This window comes from Mya arenaria, chromosome 16 (genome assembly GCF_026914265.1).
Source record: "Mya arenaria isolate MELC-2E11 chromosome 16, ASM2691426v1".
In the NCBI taxonomy this organism is placed as follows: Eukaryota; Metazoa; Mollusca; class Bivalvia; order Myida; family Myidae; genus Mya; species Mya arenaria.
In genome coordinates, this window is record NC_069137.1 from 9,654,117 (window position 1) to 9,673,464 (window position 19,348).

Consider the following 19,348-nt stretch of genomic DNA (forward strand, 5'->3'; position numbering starts at 1 on the left):
AATAAGTGCGATGAATGTTTGGCTATTCTCTTAATCATCTAAATTCAAATATGTATTTTCTTTATTTCCAGATATTGATACTATTGATCCGGGATGTTTCAGGTCCATCTGCAAAAAAGGAACCTGATGGTATGAAATTGTAATATATATATAGTTTTGCCCCTTTGTCATCTGTTAAAGCAAAAGGAGTTATTGTGCTGTCATGGATATTCTGCACTGTACCTGGGCAGAAGTTTAGAAAATACTGTTTCATTATAAGTTTCATTAGGCCAAAAAAAAATAATTGTTTGTTTAGGGTAACCTTCCCAAAATTTCTAGGTAGGTAGGGATTTTTTTTCATTTTTTTTTCAAAATCTGTCGTATGTTAAGAGTGTTTTCTTGCACATGGCAGTCTTTCCTACATTTCTGTCATTGCCTGACTTTGTTTTATTTAATAAACAATAATTCTGATTAAAATCTGCATTTATCCGCCCTTCGTAACTCTCTATTCGCTAACAAATATTTTTTTTGCTCAGAAACAGAAAAAAATAGTTAGGGTCGGCGCATTTTTATAGGTAGGGTCTGGTTACCCAAAACGGACATATTTATTTTTAGGCCTTACCTGAAAATTTGTAAGGGTATATGATGTTAGGGTTTTTTACCATTACCTGGTGAAATGAAACAATCTACAAATGTGGTTTTGTTAGCCATACTATTTATCAAAAAGTTCCAGTTTTTAAATGGTGGAAACTTGGTTGAGGGTTCTCTGGGAGGTCAGCATAAAATGGTGTTAATTTTTTATCTGTGTCATTAATACCGGGAACCTGAGTTTTTATCCAATCATCATGAAACTTGGACAGAATAGTTATCAACATGATATTTAAGATGAGTGTTAATATGGGTCATCTTGGTAAAACACTTGGGCATTAGGTCAAATCTTAAGACAGAATATTGTGTTTTAGTTTCTTTTCATCAGTGTTGATCCAATCGTCAAGAAACTCAGTCAGACTTTTTGTCAGCATATTTTGCCAGTGTAAAACACTGTTTCCGATGCGAGTGAATATGGGTCAGCAGTATTTATATTGTCCTCTTAAAGCTGCACTCTCACAGATTTAAAGTTTTGACAACTGTTTTTGTGTCGCCTGAAAAGACGACATATAGGGGTTACTTTTGTCGGTGGCGGCGTCGTCGGCGGCGGCGTCCGCGTCCCATTTTCGCTTGTCCGGGGTATATCTCCTAAACTATTAGTGGTATCAACTTGAAATTTCATTTGTAGATAGATCTAATTGAGGGCGAGTGCAGTGCACAAGAACTGTTACTCTTGCCTCCATAGAGTTATTGCTCTTTGTTATTTTTCATGCTTAAAGTTTTGTCCGGGGCATATCTTGGAGAATATAAGAGTTATAAACTTGAAACTTCATATGTAGATAGATCTCATGGTGGGCAAGTGCAGTGCACAATAACAGTAACTCTTGCTTTCTTAGTTTTAAAGTTATTGCCCTTTGTTAATTTTCATGCTTAAAGTTTTGTCCGGGGCATATCTTGAAGAATATAAGAGGTATCAACTTGAAACTTCATAGCTAGATAGATCTCATTGAGGGCAAGTGCAGTGCACAAGAACCGTAACTCTTGCTGCCATATTTTTAGAGTTATTGCCCTTTGTTAATTTTCATGCTTAGGTTTTGTCCGTGGCATATCTCGTAAACTATAGGAGGTATCAACCTGAAACTTATTCCGTAGGTATATCTGATTGAGGGAAAGTGCAGTGCAATAAAACCGTAACTCTTGCATCTATATGTTTAGAGTTATTGCCCCTTGTTAATTTTCAAGCTTAAATTTTGTCCGGGGCATTTTCGAAAACTATAAGAGTTATCAACTTGAAACTTTATAGAAAGATACTTCAGTTTGAATGCCACCTACACTGGAAAGTTAAATGGCAACATCATTGTCTATAAATAAATAAAATGCCAATCAAACAGCTATAATGTCGACAGTAAATAATTCGTCAGACGACACATCCGACTCGCAGAGTTCTAGTTATTATTGTCTTGTTTTTTTTGCGAAAATCCATGGACACCAGTTCTATAAGACTGCTGACAAAAATTAGATCGCAGATTTTTATATTTAAGTTAAAAAAATGGTGTTTTATGCATTTTTAGCTCAACTATTCGAAGAATATGGAGAGCTATTCTACTCACCCAAGCTTCGGAGCCGGCGTCGGCATCGGCGTCACACCTTGGTTAGGGTTTTGCATGCAAGCACACATAGGTTAATATCTCAGCAACAATTAGAGGTATTGCATTGAGACTTTATACAGTGGTACTCAACCATCCAACCTACTTAATTAACCAAGTGAGATAACTCTAGTTTGCATTTAATGCAAAAAATAGGCCTTTATTATTGGACTTAGAAATTCTGGTTAAGGTTTTGCGTGCAAGCACACATAGGTTAATATCTCACCAACTGCTTGAGGTATTGCATTGAGTCTTGATACAATGACACTCAACCATCCAAACTACTTAATTAACCAAGTTAGATAACTCTTGATTGCATTAAATTCAAATAATGGCCCTTTTTTGACATAGAAATTTTGGTTAAGGTTTTGCATGTAACCACTTTTAAGTCAATACCTCATCAAATACATCATGTATTGCATTGAAACTTTACACACAGGCTCCCAACCAGTTTACCTTCTTCTTTAATCAAGTAAGATAACTCTACTTGTCATATTTTATAATTTGTGCGCCTTTATTATGCAATTTAGAAATTCTGGTGAAAGTCTTGCATATTAGCACACATAGGATAATATCTCAGCAACTACCAGATGTATTGCATTGAGACTTTATAAAATGGTATTCAACCACCCAACGTAATTGAATAATCAAGTTAGATAACTGTATTTTGCAAATAATGGCCCTTTATTATTAGACTTAAAAATTCTGGTTAAAATTTTCCATGTTATCACATTTATGTTAATATCTCAGCACATAGTGTATTGCATTGAAATCTAATCTAACAGTGATCCATACATGTTCCGCCCAAACTTTTCAATCCTTACTCTGAAAAGCGGCGGAATAGTCAAGCGCGCTGTCTCTGTGACAGCTCTTGTTCTTAAACCATTAGTAACGGTTTAAGCCATAAACATTAATTTTCGAACGGAAATATGAAACTCTATGAATTTTTTGTCAGCAATCTTATATCATTGGTTTACAGATATTTACGCAAAAATAGGCAGCTTTAAAACACACAAACTACTGCAAATTTGCATTTGCGAAAAATCAAAACTTCGGCCTTAACCCTTAACCTTATGTAAAACCAAGCCATGTTAGGCCTGCCAGTGTATGGCTTATCAGTACATTGATTAGTAGTAGTCAATAGCTGAATAATATCAATTATTGATCAATATAAGTTGGTAGGTAATTAAATTTACAATTCATTGATATTATTTTCATTCTCTTGTCTAATTTAATTTGGTAAACTATTTAAAAACAAACGCAACTCATGTAAAATGTTAAAGATGTTGATATTTATTTTACATTATTATATTAAAGTTAAGTCATTGGATTGTAAATTTCATTATCTTACCAACTTTGTATTGGTCAATAATTGATAAATCCAAAAGAAATTTTAGAAAAATAAGTTACAAATGCATAGGAGTCAATCTTCTAATATTTTCCAATAATCTTTCATGAAGTAGGGGTAAAAAGTATAAATATTGTCTCATTCTCTGTTCCCTACTGATAAGCCATACACTGGCAGGCCTAATATGGTTTGGTTTGACATTTGGTATAGGGTTATTGCCATTTCCGCATTTACTCCTTATTTTTTTCTTCAGGAGGAAACCTCTTTTTCATTGATTTTCAAAATGGCTCTGTGGTGGTAGAAGTCTTTCCCAAAGACAACAATGATATCAGCGATGTGGCAGTGAACAACGTATCTGTTGCCAGCTGCGCTTTTAGACACGAAGCAGAAATCAGACATCCCAAATTCAATGAGTTCTACCGTATAGTCCTCACACAATGGGGAAGTTGTCTCTTCATAATATACAGTTGCAATGGAACCCAGCTGGATGTGAACATATCCTCTACCAAGGGATTTGAAAAAGCCACAGTTGATGGGAAAGCCTACCCACACCTCAATAACTCCGTCAACTTCAATTTTATCCTAAGAGGTTTGTTACAGTCTAGTATGTAATTTATAGGCCTATCGCTAGGATAGTTTAGAGCTATGCCACTTTGTAATCTAAAAAATAGAATGTTTTTTTCATTGAATGTACATGTATTGTGTTTCATGGATATTCTTAACTGTACCATTGTACATACTGGATTGATTGGCTTCAACTTCGCAGGGATAAAGTATTTTAGGGTTAAAGTTTTAGGGCAAATTATGGCCCCTGATTGACTTAGGAACTTAGGTTTTAGGGCAAAGTAAAATATTCACTTATATACCCTTTATTCAATCAACTTAATACTAAATCACACAGTTTGTTATGGCCATCACACAATAAGGTTACCTAACACTATATTATCATGTTACAAATTATGGCCCTTAATCAACTTTTTTATGACCCCTTTCCACTAAGTTAAATGATCTCTAAGGAAGAATTTTGATACCTTTAGAAAAACGACAACCCGGGATAAAATTACTCTGTCTAGAGGAGTTGTAATATTATGACGCGGGAGTCGATATGTAATGATCCAGGTGTCACTTTCTATGGGATAATGACCTGGGAGTCATAATTCTATTAGGGTTGGTCAGTCCGTAACAACTATTTGATGAAATGTAACTTCATAAAATTATGGAACATAATGAGCGGCAGTGCTCATGCCAGGATTGGGAGGGGGGGTCATAATTCAATTGGGGTTGGTATACTTCCACACACTGGATTGTAAAGTGATATAGGCATCCGTCTCTTAACCAAGAGGTTGTTAGTTTGATCCTCCAGTAGGGTGAGAGTGGTCTTGTGATATAGACGTCCGCCTCTCAACCAAGAGGTTTATAGTTTGATCCCCAGTAGGATAACCGTGGTCTTGTGATATTGACGCCTGCCTTTCTACCAAGAGGTTGTGGGTTAGTGCCCTTCTATAAATTGGTTGTGGTTTCGATCACTCTCAGAGCCTCTCAAAATGGACACCAGTCTGCCTCCTATCCATGAAACATACTTGAGCGTGACTCCATCACGTTTTGTCACAATCAAGTTTAACTTTAGAAAGTTATTACTAGGTATATGTAAGTTGGCATTTTAAGTGTAATGTATTTGTTTCAGAGAAGGAAGATTTTAAACAAGAAGAAGGCGGGCATGATCTAGAAGACGAAAAGAATAGCAGCATTGGGGCTTGGCTGGGAGGGCTGCTGCTTGGAATTATGATTGGAATTGTGATTGGAATTGTGATCTTTTGCTTCATCTTGAAAAAAGATTGGTGCCATTTACAAAGACGTTTATGTAAGTTATGCTTTAAATTTTTTAATCAAGAGGTCGATGTTGTCGGTTTTCGATAACTAAAGTGCGTGTTGCTTTCTTGTTTCAAATCTTCATTGTTATATTGATCAGTAGGTGAATAGTCATAGTCCCTACATATGTCGTCCAATCCTTACCATGCATAGTTCCAGCCAACTGCATGGGCATAGCAGTGTTTTTTGGCCTTGTTCGGGGCCGAAATTCAACCTGATACTCCACCTGAAAAATACATATTGTTCCCATTACCAAGTAAAAAAACAACAACTTTTGTTATTTAAGGAGCATTGACCTCATAACATTTAGCAAATGTATCATATTTAGTGCCATTCGTGGCTATGTAATAGGTTTAATGAATAAAGGGTTTGAATACAAGTTGGACATTGTATGAATCATGTTAATAGTTTTCCCTTTTTGTCAAACTGACGCTATTGTTCCCCTTTCAAAGGGCCCGTCTCCATTTTGTTGAAAGCGAAAAAACAAGCTGATTTATGTGTGGAAATATTGTGATAACAAGCGTGATTGCTTCAACGAGTTTTTAGCTGGATTTCTCTTACACATATTTCTTGTGACAGAGTTGTTAGCTCGGGTGGATTGGCAGGTGGCGCAGTAGGCACAACACAGTTAAACCACATGCATCAAAATAGCTATTGTAAAATTACAAAATACTTACAATTTATTTGTTGTTCTTACAGTAAATATTACTGAAGCAGCACATGCTCCCAAGGATGGCGTGAAATTAGCTGAACAATTAGACTTGATGATACATGACGATGAAAATCAAGTAGCCAATGGTAATAATTATATACATTGTGGCAGGGTTCTTTATTAATTGTTTAAGAAATGTTTCACCGTTTTTGGTGAGCAATTTCCTTAAAATCTCTTCATTGTTCTTACCCGCTTAAAAGAAAAACAATGTAGCACGCAGGGTAATCACATCCCATAGCGCTTGAGCGTCTTTGAGGCCTTACAACTATGTTAGTCTACAATTAAATATTCATCAAACTTTTAATTTGCGAATTGTGTGTGTTTTCAAAAACAACCTTGAACTTATGAAGAAAATGTCGCTCAGCAGCCAAGTGGTAAATAAAGAAATTAAAGAAGAATTCACCTGTACGGTGCAGAACTATAAAGACAAAAATATAGGAAGTGAATAGAATTTTTTCCATTTTTGGTAAATTACCATTTTCATTGATTTTCAACTCGATCTGCATTTATTTAATGATTCATTTGATAAGTTGTATGACGATAATAATTTCTCCTCCATCCTCCATGAAGATAACAATATATTGCGATATATTTAAAATGAAACTGTTTTGACGCATTGTTGCAGCCATATCAATGCCATTGAATTAGTTCTGTAATGTTATTCCAGGGACAAGTTTGGAGAATGGTGGGCCCCATGCACACAACACAGGAGAGACAGGTAAAGCATAACTTTACTTTTGTATATTAGCCTTAATTTGTTGCATGGAAACAATGGTAAATAATAATTACGCTAATGGGAGCCTTGTTGTCTATGATGTACCATTTGGTCAAATAAGGCATGTCTCAGAAGATATGCACGGAGCCATGGTCTAAGGGAAAAACACTTGACTGTCAATCCAGGGGTCTTCAGTTCGATTCCCCACCGCGCCATTCAGCAAATACTAAACGGCTTCCGGGAGGGACGTTAAATGAGTGCACTGTTTCACGTTAAAGAACAAGGGTAGCTCTTAACAAGGTTACACTATATGAACTATGCTACAAAAACTTGATGTTGTCATTTCAAACGTGCAAAGGGCAGCAACTGGAATGGAATATTAGTTGTTTATAAGAATGAAATACCAGTCCTTTCTAATTATGCCCCCCTTCGAAGAAGAGGGGTATATTGCTTTGCACAGGCATGTTGGTATGTCGGTCGGTCCGTCGGTAGACCAAAGCTTGTCCAAGTGATAACTCAACAATTCCTGGACGTATGGTCATCAAACTTCACATGAAGGTTGGGCCTGACCAGTAGATGACCCCTATTGATATTGGGGGTCAAAGGTCAAGGTCACAGTGACCTTTAATGGTAAAATAATTTTAAAGCTTTTCCGAGTGATAACTCAACAATCCCTGCACCCATGGCCCTCAAACTTGACACGGAGGTTGGGCCTGACCAGTAGATGACCCCTATTGTTTTTGGGGGTCATCAGGTCTAAGGTCAAGGTCACAGTGACCTTGAATGGTAAAAGGTTGTCTCGAGTGATAACGTGACAATGCCTGCACCCATGGCCCTCAAACTTGACTTGGAGGCTGGGCCTGACCAGTAGCTGACCCCTATTGTTTTTTGGGCTCAATGGGTCAAAGGTCAAGGTCACAGTGACCTTGAATGGTAAAAGGTTGTTTGAGTGATAACTCAACAATGCCTGCACCCATGGCCCTCAAACTTAACTTGGAGATTGGGCCTGACTAGTAGATGACCCCTATTGATTTAAGGGGTCATTGGGCCAAAGGTCAAGGTCACAGTGACCTGGAATGGTAAAAGGTTATCCGAGTGATAACTCGACAATGCCTGCACCCATGGCCCTCAAACTTGACTTGGAGGTTGAGCCTGGCCAGAAGATGGTCCCTATTAATTTTAAGGGTCATTGGGCCAAAGGTCAAGGTCACAGTGACCTTGAATGATAAAAGGTTGTCCAAGTGATAACTCAACAATGCCTGGACCCATGGCCCTCAAACTTGACATGGAGGTTGGGCCTGATCAGTAGATGACCCCTATTGATTTTAGGGGTCAAAGGTCAAAGTCACAGTGACCTTAAAAAGCGAACTCAACAATTCCTGGACCTATGGTCATCAAACTTGACATGAAGGTTGGGCCTGCCCAGTAGATGACCCCTATCAACTTTGGGGGTCATCAGGCCAAGGTCAATGTCACAGAAACCTTTAAAGTTAACAAATCTTCTCCCACTGATATCTCAACAATGCCTGAACCTATGATCATTAAACTTGACATGGATGTTAAGACTGACCAGTAGATCACCCTTATTGATTTTAGGATTCATAGAGCCAAAGGTTACAGTGATCTTGAATGGTAAAAGGTTGTCAGAGTGATAACTCAACAATGCCTGAACCCATGGCCTTCCAACTTGACTTGGAGATGCATCTGACTTGTAGATGACCCCTTATGATTTAAGGGGTCATCGGGTCAAAGGTCAAGGTCACAGTGACCTTGAACGAAAAAACTTGTCTTGTGATAACTTGACAATGCCTGCACCCATGGCCCTCAAACTTGACATTTAGGTTTCTGGTGACCAGCTGATGACTCTGGATTTTGAGTTCATAGAGTCACATGTCATGGTCATACCACACTCTATCCTCACACTTTAATGGTCATAATCTTAAAACTGCCTTAGCGGCAACAAATCAGCTGTCATTTCGGTCCATGCATATTTCATTCAATTGTCCATATAATCCTGACAACATGGCGCTCAGGGGGGGCATAATGTTTGACAAACATCTCTTGTTACTCAGGCAGCATTAAGGCAAACCTTCAGGTGATTATTCAATTTGAATACAATGTATGAATTAACATCATGTGGTATGTAAATCAATGAGTCAGGCACCTTGAAACAATATAAGTAGTCGAAAACCAATTTAATGCGTCTTAGAGTGTCGTTTGCATCCAACGTTTTTTGAAAATAATTGAAATTCAACTACTACGGCTGCAAATATTCCAGTATACCCCATCTTAACATAGTGTGTTCTCTGGGGTAGGTGAGGTTGTATATACGAGTGTGATGGTCTCTGTCGATCAGTTTGTTGGTCTGTAAGTTTTGTCTGGACCATACTGCTTACTGCTGGTTACAAACTACCAATTTTCAAATCAACTTTAACATGATTGAAATGACAACATCAAAAGGCAGCATGACATTATTGTTATCATGATTTATCACTTGGATTTTCTAGATAACGCCAATTAAATTGATTGTTTCCATATTTATTTGCAGTAAAGCAACAAAATAATAGTTAATGTCAGTGATTGATTGTAATTTATTTCACTCATGATCACGGAAATTTATATTTTGTGACTGTGAAATAAATGTAGACAATTATAACAGCGCTCTTTTCTAAAAGTAAAAGTCATGTGTACTTAATTGGCATAACAATAGAGTTGTCGTTAGCCTGTGTACTTAAACGGGCAGGGTTGGCCATAACATCCAAATTAGATTATTACAGAAATTGTAGACAGTAATGATTTAAAGGCAATATCGCAACATCCCCATTCACTCTTGTTTATAACTTGTTCCGGTTTGTAAATTGTGACATTGTGGACGAGTGTAGTAATGCGAATGTGGTGCTCCTGATTTTCTTTCAGGACGTTGGGGAAGCTTTGTGGAATCTTGTCCGAACTGTTTCAAGTGAAACTAGTAAGCCGTGAAGCAGATGAACCATTCAAACCTTTCACCGAGCTTTGCCAACTCCACAAGGAGAATGAGGTCTATATGGAGGATGTGTAGGCCACACAGCTCATGGCTTCATATACTCAACACATATACAATATACTTATTGTTCTTGCTTTGATAGATTGTGTAGTTAGTTTGTATTCATTCAGAATTTTATATTGACATTGTGAATTTAACCCTAAGCAGAATTATTTTTTTGAATTTTTGACTCCTGTGCTTGTCCCTGTATGTTTTATTATATTATCTGTGTGTAGTTATCATTGTATTGTCTGTATTGTCATTGTGCTTTTTTTTAATATATCGAAATGATTCCAGCTAAATTGTAATGAATAAAATATAAATGTAACTTAGTGTAACCAATGAATTTCTCATTTTCATTAGAGAAGCTGACGAATATTTTCTTCTTTTTTTTTGACAAAAATATATATTAAATTGTCCAATTTAAAAAAAAAGAATATGAGTTAAGAAATGTTGCATGCATTTGAAAAAAAAATACAATAAAATATTTCTTTAAAATGAAACAATGTACATACTTACTTTTGACTATTTATCAAAATATTGCTTTGATAAGGGATTTATTGTACGTGAATTAAAATTTTCTTTTAAGATATTCCAATGATTTTATGAAATATATATTTATCTGTTTATGTTCCATTTTAACCTTCTTTATTAAGGAATTTGGCTTTAATTGTTTTAAATGGACAAGAATTGACAGAATATAATAGTACACTGAAACATTTACAGATGAATTTACTTTAATGTGAACAAAAAAGCGATTTTTTTGTTTTCGTTTTTACCATTGTTTGTAAGTCAGTCATTTAGTACAGTATAACTAGTCTAGGTCTTTGTGTTGAACTTTGCAAAAGCATGAAAATAATTTGTATTGTAAAGTGCTTGTACATTTAAGAATTTGGCTTTAATCATTTTAAAATGTACATGAATTGAGAGAAAATAATAGTTCACTCAAAATCAATACATACACATGTATAACAAACATACATTTTGAGTGATAAACCTTTAACTACTTACTGAATAAAACATTTATGGAAAATATTAATTACTGATAACAGAATTGTAACAGTGTATTTAATAGCTGAAAACGCAGAAATATTAAATGATTGGTGAATGCTAAAAGATTTTCTGTGATCTACTAAATGATTGGTGAATGCTAAAAGATTTTCTGTGATCTACTAAATGATTGGTGAATGCTAAAAGATTTTCTGTGATCTACTAAATGATTGGTGAATGCTAAAAGATTTTCTGTGATCTACTAAATGATTGGTGAATGCTAAAAGATTTTCTTTGATCTACTAAATGATTGGTGAATGCTAAAAGATTTTCTGTGATCTACTAAATGATTGGTGAATGCTAAAAGATTTTCTGTGATCTACTATTGTCTCTTAAGCTTGTAATAGGGTGTTTTCTGCACCTTTCTTCAAATTGAATTCAGTATCATTCATAAGAACCACCGTTTTCAACATTTATTCATTCCTTTTGATATATTAAAACAACTTAATTTTGGTAAATCTTTTTTTGGGAGTAAGAGTGCATCTTTAAACATTTATAGATAAATTCATTTCAAAGCGAACAAAAAGATGATTAAGATTTTTTAGGTATTTAACATTGTTTGAAAGTCAGTCATTTAGTTCAGTGCATCTTGATAAGATCTTTGTGTAGAACTATGCAAAAACATGAAAATAATTTGTATTTCTTATTGTATATAAAGTGCTTGTACAATTTTGTTTTTGAGGAAATGTATATCCTGAAGATATGTATACATTACAGCTATTGTGCTGTGAAAGATTGATTTGTGGACATTTGGGTCATAGTTCAAGGTATTTTGATGACCTTGAGCTGAAAATCTGTTCTGTTTATTACTGAAGAACGCTCGGACCACATACTTCATGACTCAACACACCTCCCTTAATGTTCATGTTTGGATAGTTGATGTAGTATGTTCGTATTCATTCAGATATATGTGATGTATATTGTCTCAACACAGAACATTCCTTTTTTGCGTGTTTTGATAGGTCATGTAGTTTGAATGTCTTCATAATTTATATTGTCACTGAAAATGTGTGCCCCTAAGCAGAATTTATTTTTGAATTTTTACTCCTGTGCTTGCAACTGTATTTTTCATTGTATTATCTGTGTGTATTGTCATTGTGCTTTATGGGGTTTTATAATGTTGTGAAATGATTTCAGATAACTTGTAATAAATAAAGAAAATATGACCATAAGGCCACAACAAATTGATCTTTTGTTCGTCGGATTTGCCGCCCCTAAAATTCGAAAAACGAAAAAAAAAAAAAACTTTTTTTTTGCGCCCGCACTTACTATTTGGCCGCGCATATTATTTATTTTTTTTACTTCTGAATTTCCTATAGTTTCTGAAGTTTTTTTACTTAAAATTTGAACCTGCAACATCGACTTCGCCTTTTTTTAAGGTATTTCCATGCTTTACATTCTCCGCGAGCAAACTTTCCTCGTGTCAGGACAAAATCAGGTCCGGGTAACCGCAAAACAGCCGATATTTGTTGACAGTCTTTTTTGTCGGGAATATTTTGCAGGACGCACCGTTATTATCTATTTCCGGTATTAATTTGCAGGATACACATTTTTAATTGAAAATCAGTGTCATAGTCAATGGATTATAGTCTTCAGTAAACAACAACAGTTTCACAGCGTCGAAGGCAATAATTATTTATGTGTGTTTTAAGTAATTCATTGTTTTGTACTCAAAATTTAGTGTTAAATAATAACTAAATCAGATTTTGAGTGCAAAACTTAAATTAAAATACACGGACACTCGACTTACAACAAATGAACATGTTTTCGTGAGTTATTTTTTAAATTCTAAAATGCATTTCTCAGTTTTATACTCGTAATTGATAAAAATAGAAGGACTTGTAAATGTTTCAGAAACAGTGTATTTATGCACCATTCAATTGTAACCATGCCCCCCCCCCCCCCCCCAGGACCGGGGGTATACCGGAGATAGCCGGTGAAATGGGCCGTGTTTTCACCTTCCAGGTGGCCCCGCAGTGCCGTTGGTTTTACCCGGGGTTGGCTGGACCGAAAGTCAAAGTCCCCGCTATTCCCCGGACCATGGGGGTCGTGGTTACAATTGACTAGTGCATTACACATACATGTACATGTACAGTATAAAAATAACATCAGTAAAATCAGAAAATAAAACCTTTTATAAGTAAAATGACTGTTTTAATTTTCTCAATTCTTTGTTCTTATCCATTTGTTTTCTTTGATCGATTTGTAGTAAAGTGGCCTGTTATTGAAGTGGCCTGTTTCTTACGGGCATTGAAGCTATGGAGGGTGTCATGATGTTTTTTTTCAAGGCACGGACCTATAAACCTATTGGTTCGTGGTAAAGGCGAGGTCTTGAAAGGGAAACATCTTTATTCCACCACCTGCTGTAATATAATGACCGGTGCCACATTTGCAGATATGTTTAATACTGCTTCAATTGTGTTGTGCCGCAGTTTAATCGGCAGTGTCTTAAGTAATAGTAAAGCACTGGATCTTATTGCCATTTGTTATATATTGAGACAGATTTTCATGTGATACAATCAAAACAGTTTCATTTATATTTAAACTAAGAACCTATGTTTGCAATTAAAAAGCATTTCTTGACATATTGCATGATAAATTTAGTAAGAAATAAACTTTTTAATTTTTATTTAATTTTTCGCCTTGCGCTCGCCTCTGAATTGCCTTAAATTAAAAAGAAAGTATTTTAAAAAAAAATTCGCTCGCTCGCTCCTACTTTTTTTGGGCAAAATCCGTAGAACATATGATCAATTTGTTGTGGCCTAATATGAAAAGTTAAAATAGTTCAATCACATCATTTAAATAATGTAACCCAGGAATTTGTCATTTTCATAAAAAAACTGATTATTATTATTTTTATAACAAAATATTGATAAAATTGTTAAATTTTTAAAAATAGAATATGTGTTAAAATGTTGCTTTCTTGAGAAAAACACATAATGGAAAGTGTTACTTTAAATGAAACAATGTACATACTTGCTTTTGACTCTTTTAATCAGAATATAGCTTTAGAAAGGAATTTATTGTAGGTACATTTGAAATTTTAAACAGAAAATCTGAATTATTTTATGTAAGATATTGCTCTGATAGTGTTACATTAAATTTTCTTTATATAAGAATTTGGCTTTAACAATTCTAAAATGTTCATGAATTGAGTACACTTCGACATTTAAAAGGAAATTGATGTTAAAGCAATTTAGATATTTTTGTGTGACCATTGTTTGAAAATCAATTATTTAGAACAATACATCTTTGTGTGGAACTCTGCAATAACATGAAAATAATTTGTATTGTATATTGTGTAAAGTGTACAAATGTTTCTTCGAGCCAATCCATATCATAATTTAAATCTGTTGTTCTTAAATCCTCACCCTGAAGAAAGATTGACTTGAGGTCAATGGGTCATAGTTCAAGGAATTAGAGCTGTATCCGATCAATAACTGAAGAACGCTCGGTCCAAGCGATCTCAAACTTGTTAGGCAGGCTGCTCATGACCAGAAATAAAACCCTATTGAATTTGAGTGGGTCAAAGTATAAGGCCATAGTGACTTTGAACTGAAAATCTGTTTCTGATCAATAACTGGAGAACGCTGGGGCCAATGAATCTTGTACTTAGTAGGCAGGTTGGTCATGATGAGCAGATGAACGTTATTGATTTGGAGGTCATTCGGAAAAAGTCATGCTGACCTTTAGTCGATAATCAGTTATTGGATCAAAAATGGAATGACTTGTGGGCCCAATTATCTGTACGCAGGTAGGCCATGACCAGACGATGAACCTTATTGAAGTCAGTGGTTCAAAGTGACCCTGAGCTGAAAATCTCTGATCAATAGTTGAAAAACGCTTGGTCCAAGGATTCTCGTACTTGGTAGGTTGGTCATGACCAACAGATAAACACTTGATTGTGAGGTTAGTAGGTCAAAGTCATGGTAACCTTGAGCTGGAAATCTGTTTCCGATCAGTAACTGAAGAACACTCGATCCAAGGGACCTAAAACTTGGTACGCAGATGTGTCATGACCAGTAAATGAACTCTATTGATTTTGAGGTCAGTGGGTCAAGGTTTTACTACTCCGAGCTGACTTTATATATAAGTATTTACTCTCGTTTACGGACTTTTTGAAAAAAATACCTATCGAAAATGAATCATATTATTTTAATCGTTTATTTTGAAAAAAACGACAGTTTTATTATCCAAACCATTTTTATTGGCTTCCTAAAAACTTGTGTAGTGATTTAAGCAACCTGATGACAGGATGGGTTAATAGTTAGATTTAGCGTGTATTATTTGCTCATGGCTAACATTATGTACAGCCAATGGTTAACCAATGCCTTACCCGAGACACCCGATGTTTACCACTGCATATACTATACCTACCTAACGACACCAAACCGTTACACAAAGATACCCATATACACCTAAGATGGCCCCCGGCTATGCTCTTTTCAACCAAAAATCAAACAGCCAAGAAATGTACAAGTATAATGAATATCGGATAAAAATAGATAATTATATATGACGCGAAAACAAACTCTTAAGGCAAAATTGCTATAGACATCGGAACGGCCACCCTTCAAGGCATAACATTAACAATGAGTTATTGCTCAAAAATAAATAAATAAACGGTATAATGGTTCCTATTTTTGCACTTATAATTAATAAGATATACCATATATAACGCTTTAAATTAATACTTTTGGAGCTAAGCTACCGACAGAAATAAAGTATATAAATGAAAAAGGGCAATAACTTTAAAAGTACCAAGGAGAGGCTATGTATGGTTCATGTGCACAGCACACCTCAATTGAGCATATCATAATACGAAGTTCGAAGACGTTACCTTAAAAACTTGTGGAGTTTCGCTGTGGATTATCGTGCAAAATATAATCCGGCCTATCTACAAGTCCAGTCTCATGTCGATATAGGAGCAGTATACATGTTTTCCATTATTAGCCATTCGGAACATCTCGGCCATTTTTATCGAAAACAACCTCGGATGTATGCCGGTACATCAGTTGAAGTAGTTCGTAAATTTTTGAAATATATCATTTATGAAATGTAGTGTTTTAGAATTGTATTTATTGATCTAAGTTTAAATTGATTGCCTGTGAAGTATATCATTGCAAACATCATTAAGATTTCCAAGAGTAAAGTCATAAAGTTTAACTGCTAAATAAATCACTAGGCGATCTACTTGCAGCGGACTTGAACGTACCTCTTTTTGAGTATGTAAACCGTCCAAATACATCTGAAGTTGTTTTCAATAAAAATGGCCGAGGAGCTCCGAATGATTATTAGCATGTGTTCAATTACCTCATTTTCAGACAAAATATTGCTTCCAATTTAGATAAAGAAAACATTTTTGAAAAACAAAACTACAATTTCGAACTTTGGTCAAACTCTGCTGACCATATCATCAACCGTCTATTCAATACACATGCATATACTTTTGCAAAACAAATGGTAAAAGTTGTTCCACTATATAATTTTTCGTCAAGCTCGAGTAATCCACCTTTGTTTACTCGGGGGTTATAATTCCTTCCATCAATGCAGTTGGGAAAACTACCGATGACAAATCAGGAGTAAATATGTCCGTTATATGGCCACTAGCCAGGCCCGTTTTCCAGCTTGCTTGACCGCCTTCAGTTTGGCAAGAAGCGTCAGTTGTGTTTCCATGACTTCAAAACGTACCCACTGATTTGCTCTCGTGATTTACTTTATTATGATGGTATTATTAGCCGGATTTCTCATCGAAAAATTACGGGTTATAGAATGGCAAAAACCGGGCGTGCGGGCGGGCGTTAACAAATTTGCGTTAAAGTTTTCATTTTATGTAATAAAATCAAGAGTTTTTATCCAATGGTAGAGCATAATGAGAGGAAGTGCAGTGTACAAAACCATAACTCTATTCTTGCTCATTACTGAGTTATTGCCCCTTGTTACTTTTTTTTGTCCGGAGTATAACTTGAAAAGTACTGGATGGAAATCATTGGAACTTCATACAATGTTAAAGCACAGTGAGAGGAAGTGCAGTGTTCAAGAACCATAACTCTACCTAAATTAGTTACTGAGTTATTGCCTTTTTTTGTGTTTTTTTGCTGTCATTTTTTTCCAGACATTAACTTGCAAACTATTAGATATAATTTATTAAAACTTCATACAATGGTAAAGTACAATGAGAGAAAGTGAAGTGCACAAGAACCATAACTCTATTTCAGCTTATTACAGAGTTACTGTAAGCCCATTGTTACTTTTTTCTTGTCCGGAGCATAACTTAAAAACTATTGGATGGGATTTAATAACACTTCATACAGTGATAGATCATAATGAGAGGGAGTGCAGTGTACAGGAACCGCAATTCTATTTCAGCTTATTACATAGTTAGTGCCCTTTATTACTTTTTCTTGTCTGGAGCATAACTTGAAAACTGTACAGTGATATATCATAATGAGAGGAAGTGAAGTGCACAAGAACCATAACTCTGTTTGAGCTTATTACAGAGTTACTGCCCTTTGTTACTTTTTTATTGTCCGGAGCATGACTTAAAAACTATTGGATGGGATTTAATAAAACTTCATACAGTGATAGATCATAATGAGAGGGAGTGCAGTGTACAGGAACCGCAATTCTGTTTTCAGCTTATTGCATAGTTAGTGCCCTTAGTTACTTTTTCTTGCCCGGAGCATAACTTGAAAACTATTAGATGGAATTTAATAAAACTTCATACAGTGATAGATCATAATGAGAGGAAGTGCAGTGTATAGGAACCGCAATTCTATTTCAGCTAATTACAGAGTTACTGCCCTTTGTTTCTTTTTTCTTGTCCGGAGCATAACTTGAAAACTATTGGAAAGAATTTAATAAAACTTCATACAGTGATAGGTCATACTGAGAGGAAGTGTAATGTACAGGAACTGCAATTCTTTTTCAGCCAATTACAGAGTTATTTCCCTTTGTTACCTTTTTTCTTGTCCGGAGCATAACTTGAAAACTATTTGATGGAATTTAATAAAACTTCATACAGTGATACATCATAATGAGAGGAAGTGAAGTGCACAAGAACCATAACTCTGTTTGAGCTTATTACAGAGTTACTGCCCTTTGTTACTTTTTTATTGTCCGGAGCATGACTTAAAAACTATTGGATGGGATTTAATAAAACTTCATACAGTGATAGATCATAATGAGAGGGAGTGCAGTGTACAGGAACCGCAATTCTGTTTTCAGCTTATTGCATAGTTAGTGCCCTTAGTTACTTTTTCTTGCCCGGAGCATAACTTGAAAACTATTAGATGGAATTTAATAAAACTTCATACAGTGATAGATCATAATGAGAGGAAGTGCAGTGTATAGGAACCGCAATTCTATTTCAGCTAATTACAGAGTTACTGCCCTTTGTTTCTTTTTTCTTGTCCGGAGCATAACTTGAAAATTATTGGAAATAATTTAATAAAACTTCATACAGTGATAGTTCATAATGAGAGGAAGTGTAATGTACAGGAACTGCAATTCTTTTTCAGCCAATTACAGAGTTATTTCCCTTTGTTACCTTTTTTCTTGTCCGGAGCATAACTTGAAAACTATTTGATGGAATTTAATAAAACTTCATACAGTGATACATCATAATGAGAGGGAGTGAAGTGTACATGAATTCTATTTCAGCTAATTACAGAGTTACTGCCTTAGGAGAAAGAATTCCACGGCCATAAAAATTCATTAATTTTTGTCAAATCTTTATGAAACTTGCTCAGAATATTTGTCTACTTGTTGTGTTAAACATTTGTGAATATGGGTCACCTCAGATCAAAAACTAGTTCACTAGGTCAAATCTTAGGAACTATTTTCCTGATGTCATAATATTATTTTTTTTAAATCATGAAACTTTTCATGAATCTTTTACATTTTTTTTCTCCAGGATATCTTAGTCACATTAAAGTATAATAGAGTTGAAGCATAAATAACAGTTTTTTCCTGCAGGATATTTTTTTTTCAATTTTCATGACATTTGGTTACTTAATTTACATACACACACACACACACACGCACACATGCTTTCAAACTGGCACACACCTTTGACCTGTCAGCACCACAGTCAATGATTGTATTTTCAGGATCTTAATATTTTCCTTCTTTTGTGTCTAAATAGACACGCCATTTTGTGACTTGAACTGTGCTTTAGGAAACATAGAGTATGGAATAGTTTCTGTTCATCAGGCTATTTGTATCAACGATATCTCCGATAAGTATAAATATGGGTCTTTTTGGTTAAAAATACTAGGTCACTAGCTCAAATCCTCGGTTTGCAAAATTTCATCGTCAAATAAAAATCCGGCTTTAATGCGGCGTTGCCGCATTGACGTCTTGTCTGTTTTTAAAATTGTTTTATGGAAATGGGTATATATAAAAGCATATATTCAAC

General features: G+C 35.2%; 1 protein-coding gene across 1 annotated transcript in view; it reads left to right on the forward strand.

Annotated features, from left to right (window-relative positions):
* Positions 1-14,244, forward strand: part of LOC128222599 (uncharacterized protein MAL8P1.12-like) — a 30,312-nt gene extending 16,068 nt beyond the window's left edge. Inside the window, exons 6-11 of the mRNA XM_052931695.1 lie at positions 72-129; positions 3,815-4,150; positions 5,246-5,422; positions 6,130-6,228; positions 6,810-6,860; positions 9,774-14,244. Of these exons, the coding sequence (XP_052787655.1) occupies positions 72-129; positions 3,815-4,150; positions 5,246-5,422; positions 6,130-6,228; positions 6,810-6,860; positions 9,774-9,820 (768 nt within the window). The 3' untranslated portion in view covers positions 9,821-14,244. The remainder of the gene's footprint in view (positions 1-71; positions 130-3,814; positions 4,151-5,245; positions 5,423-6,129; positions 6,229-6,809; positions 6,861-9,773) is intronic.
* The last annotated feature ends 5,104 nt before the right edge of the window (positions 14,245-19,348 follow it).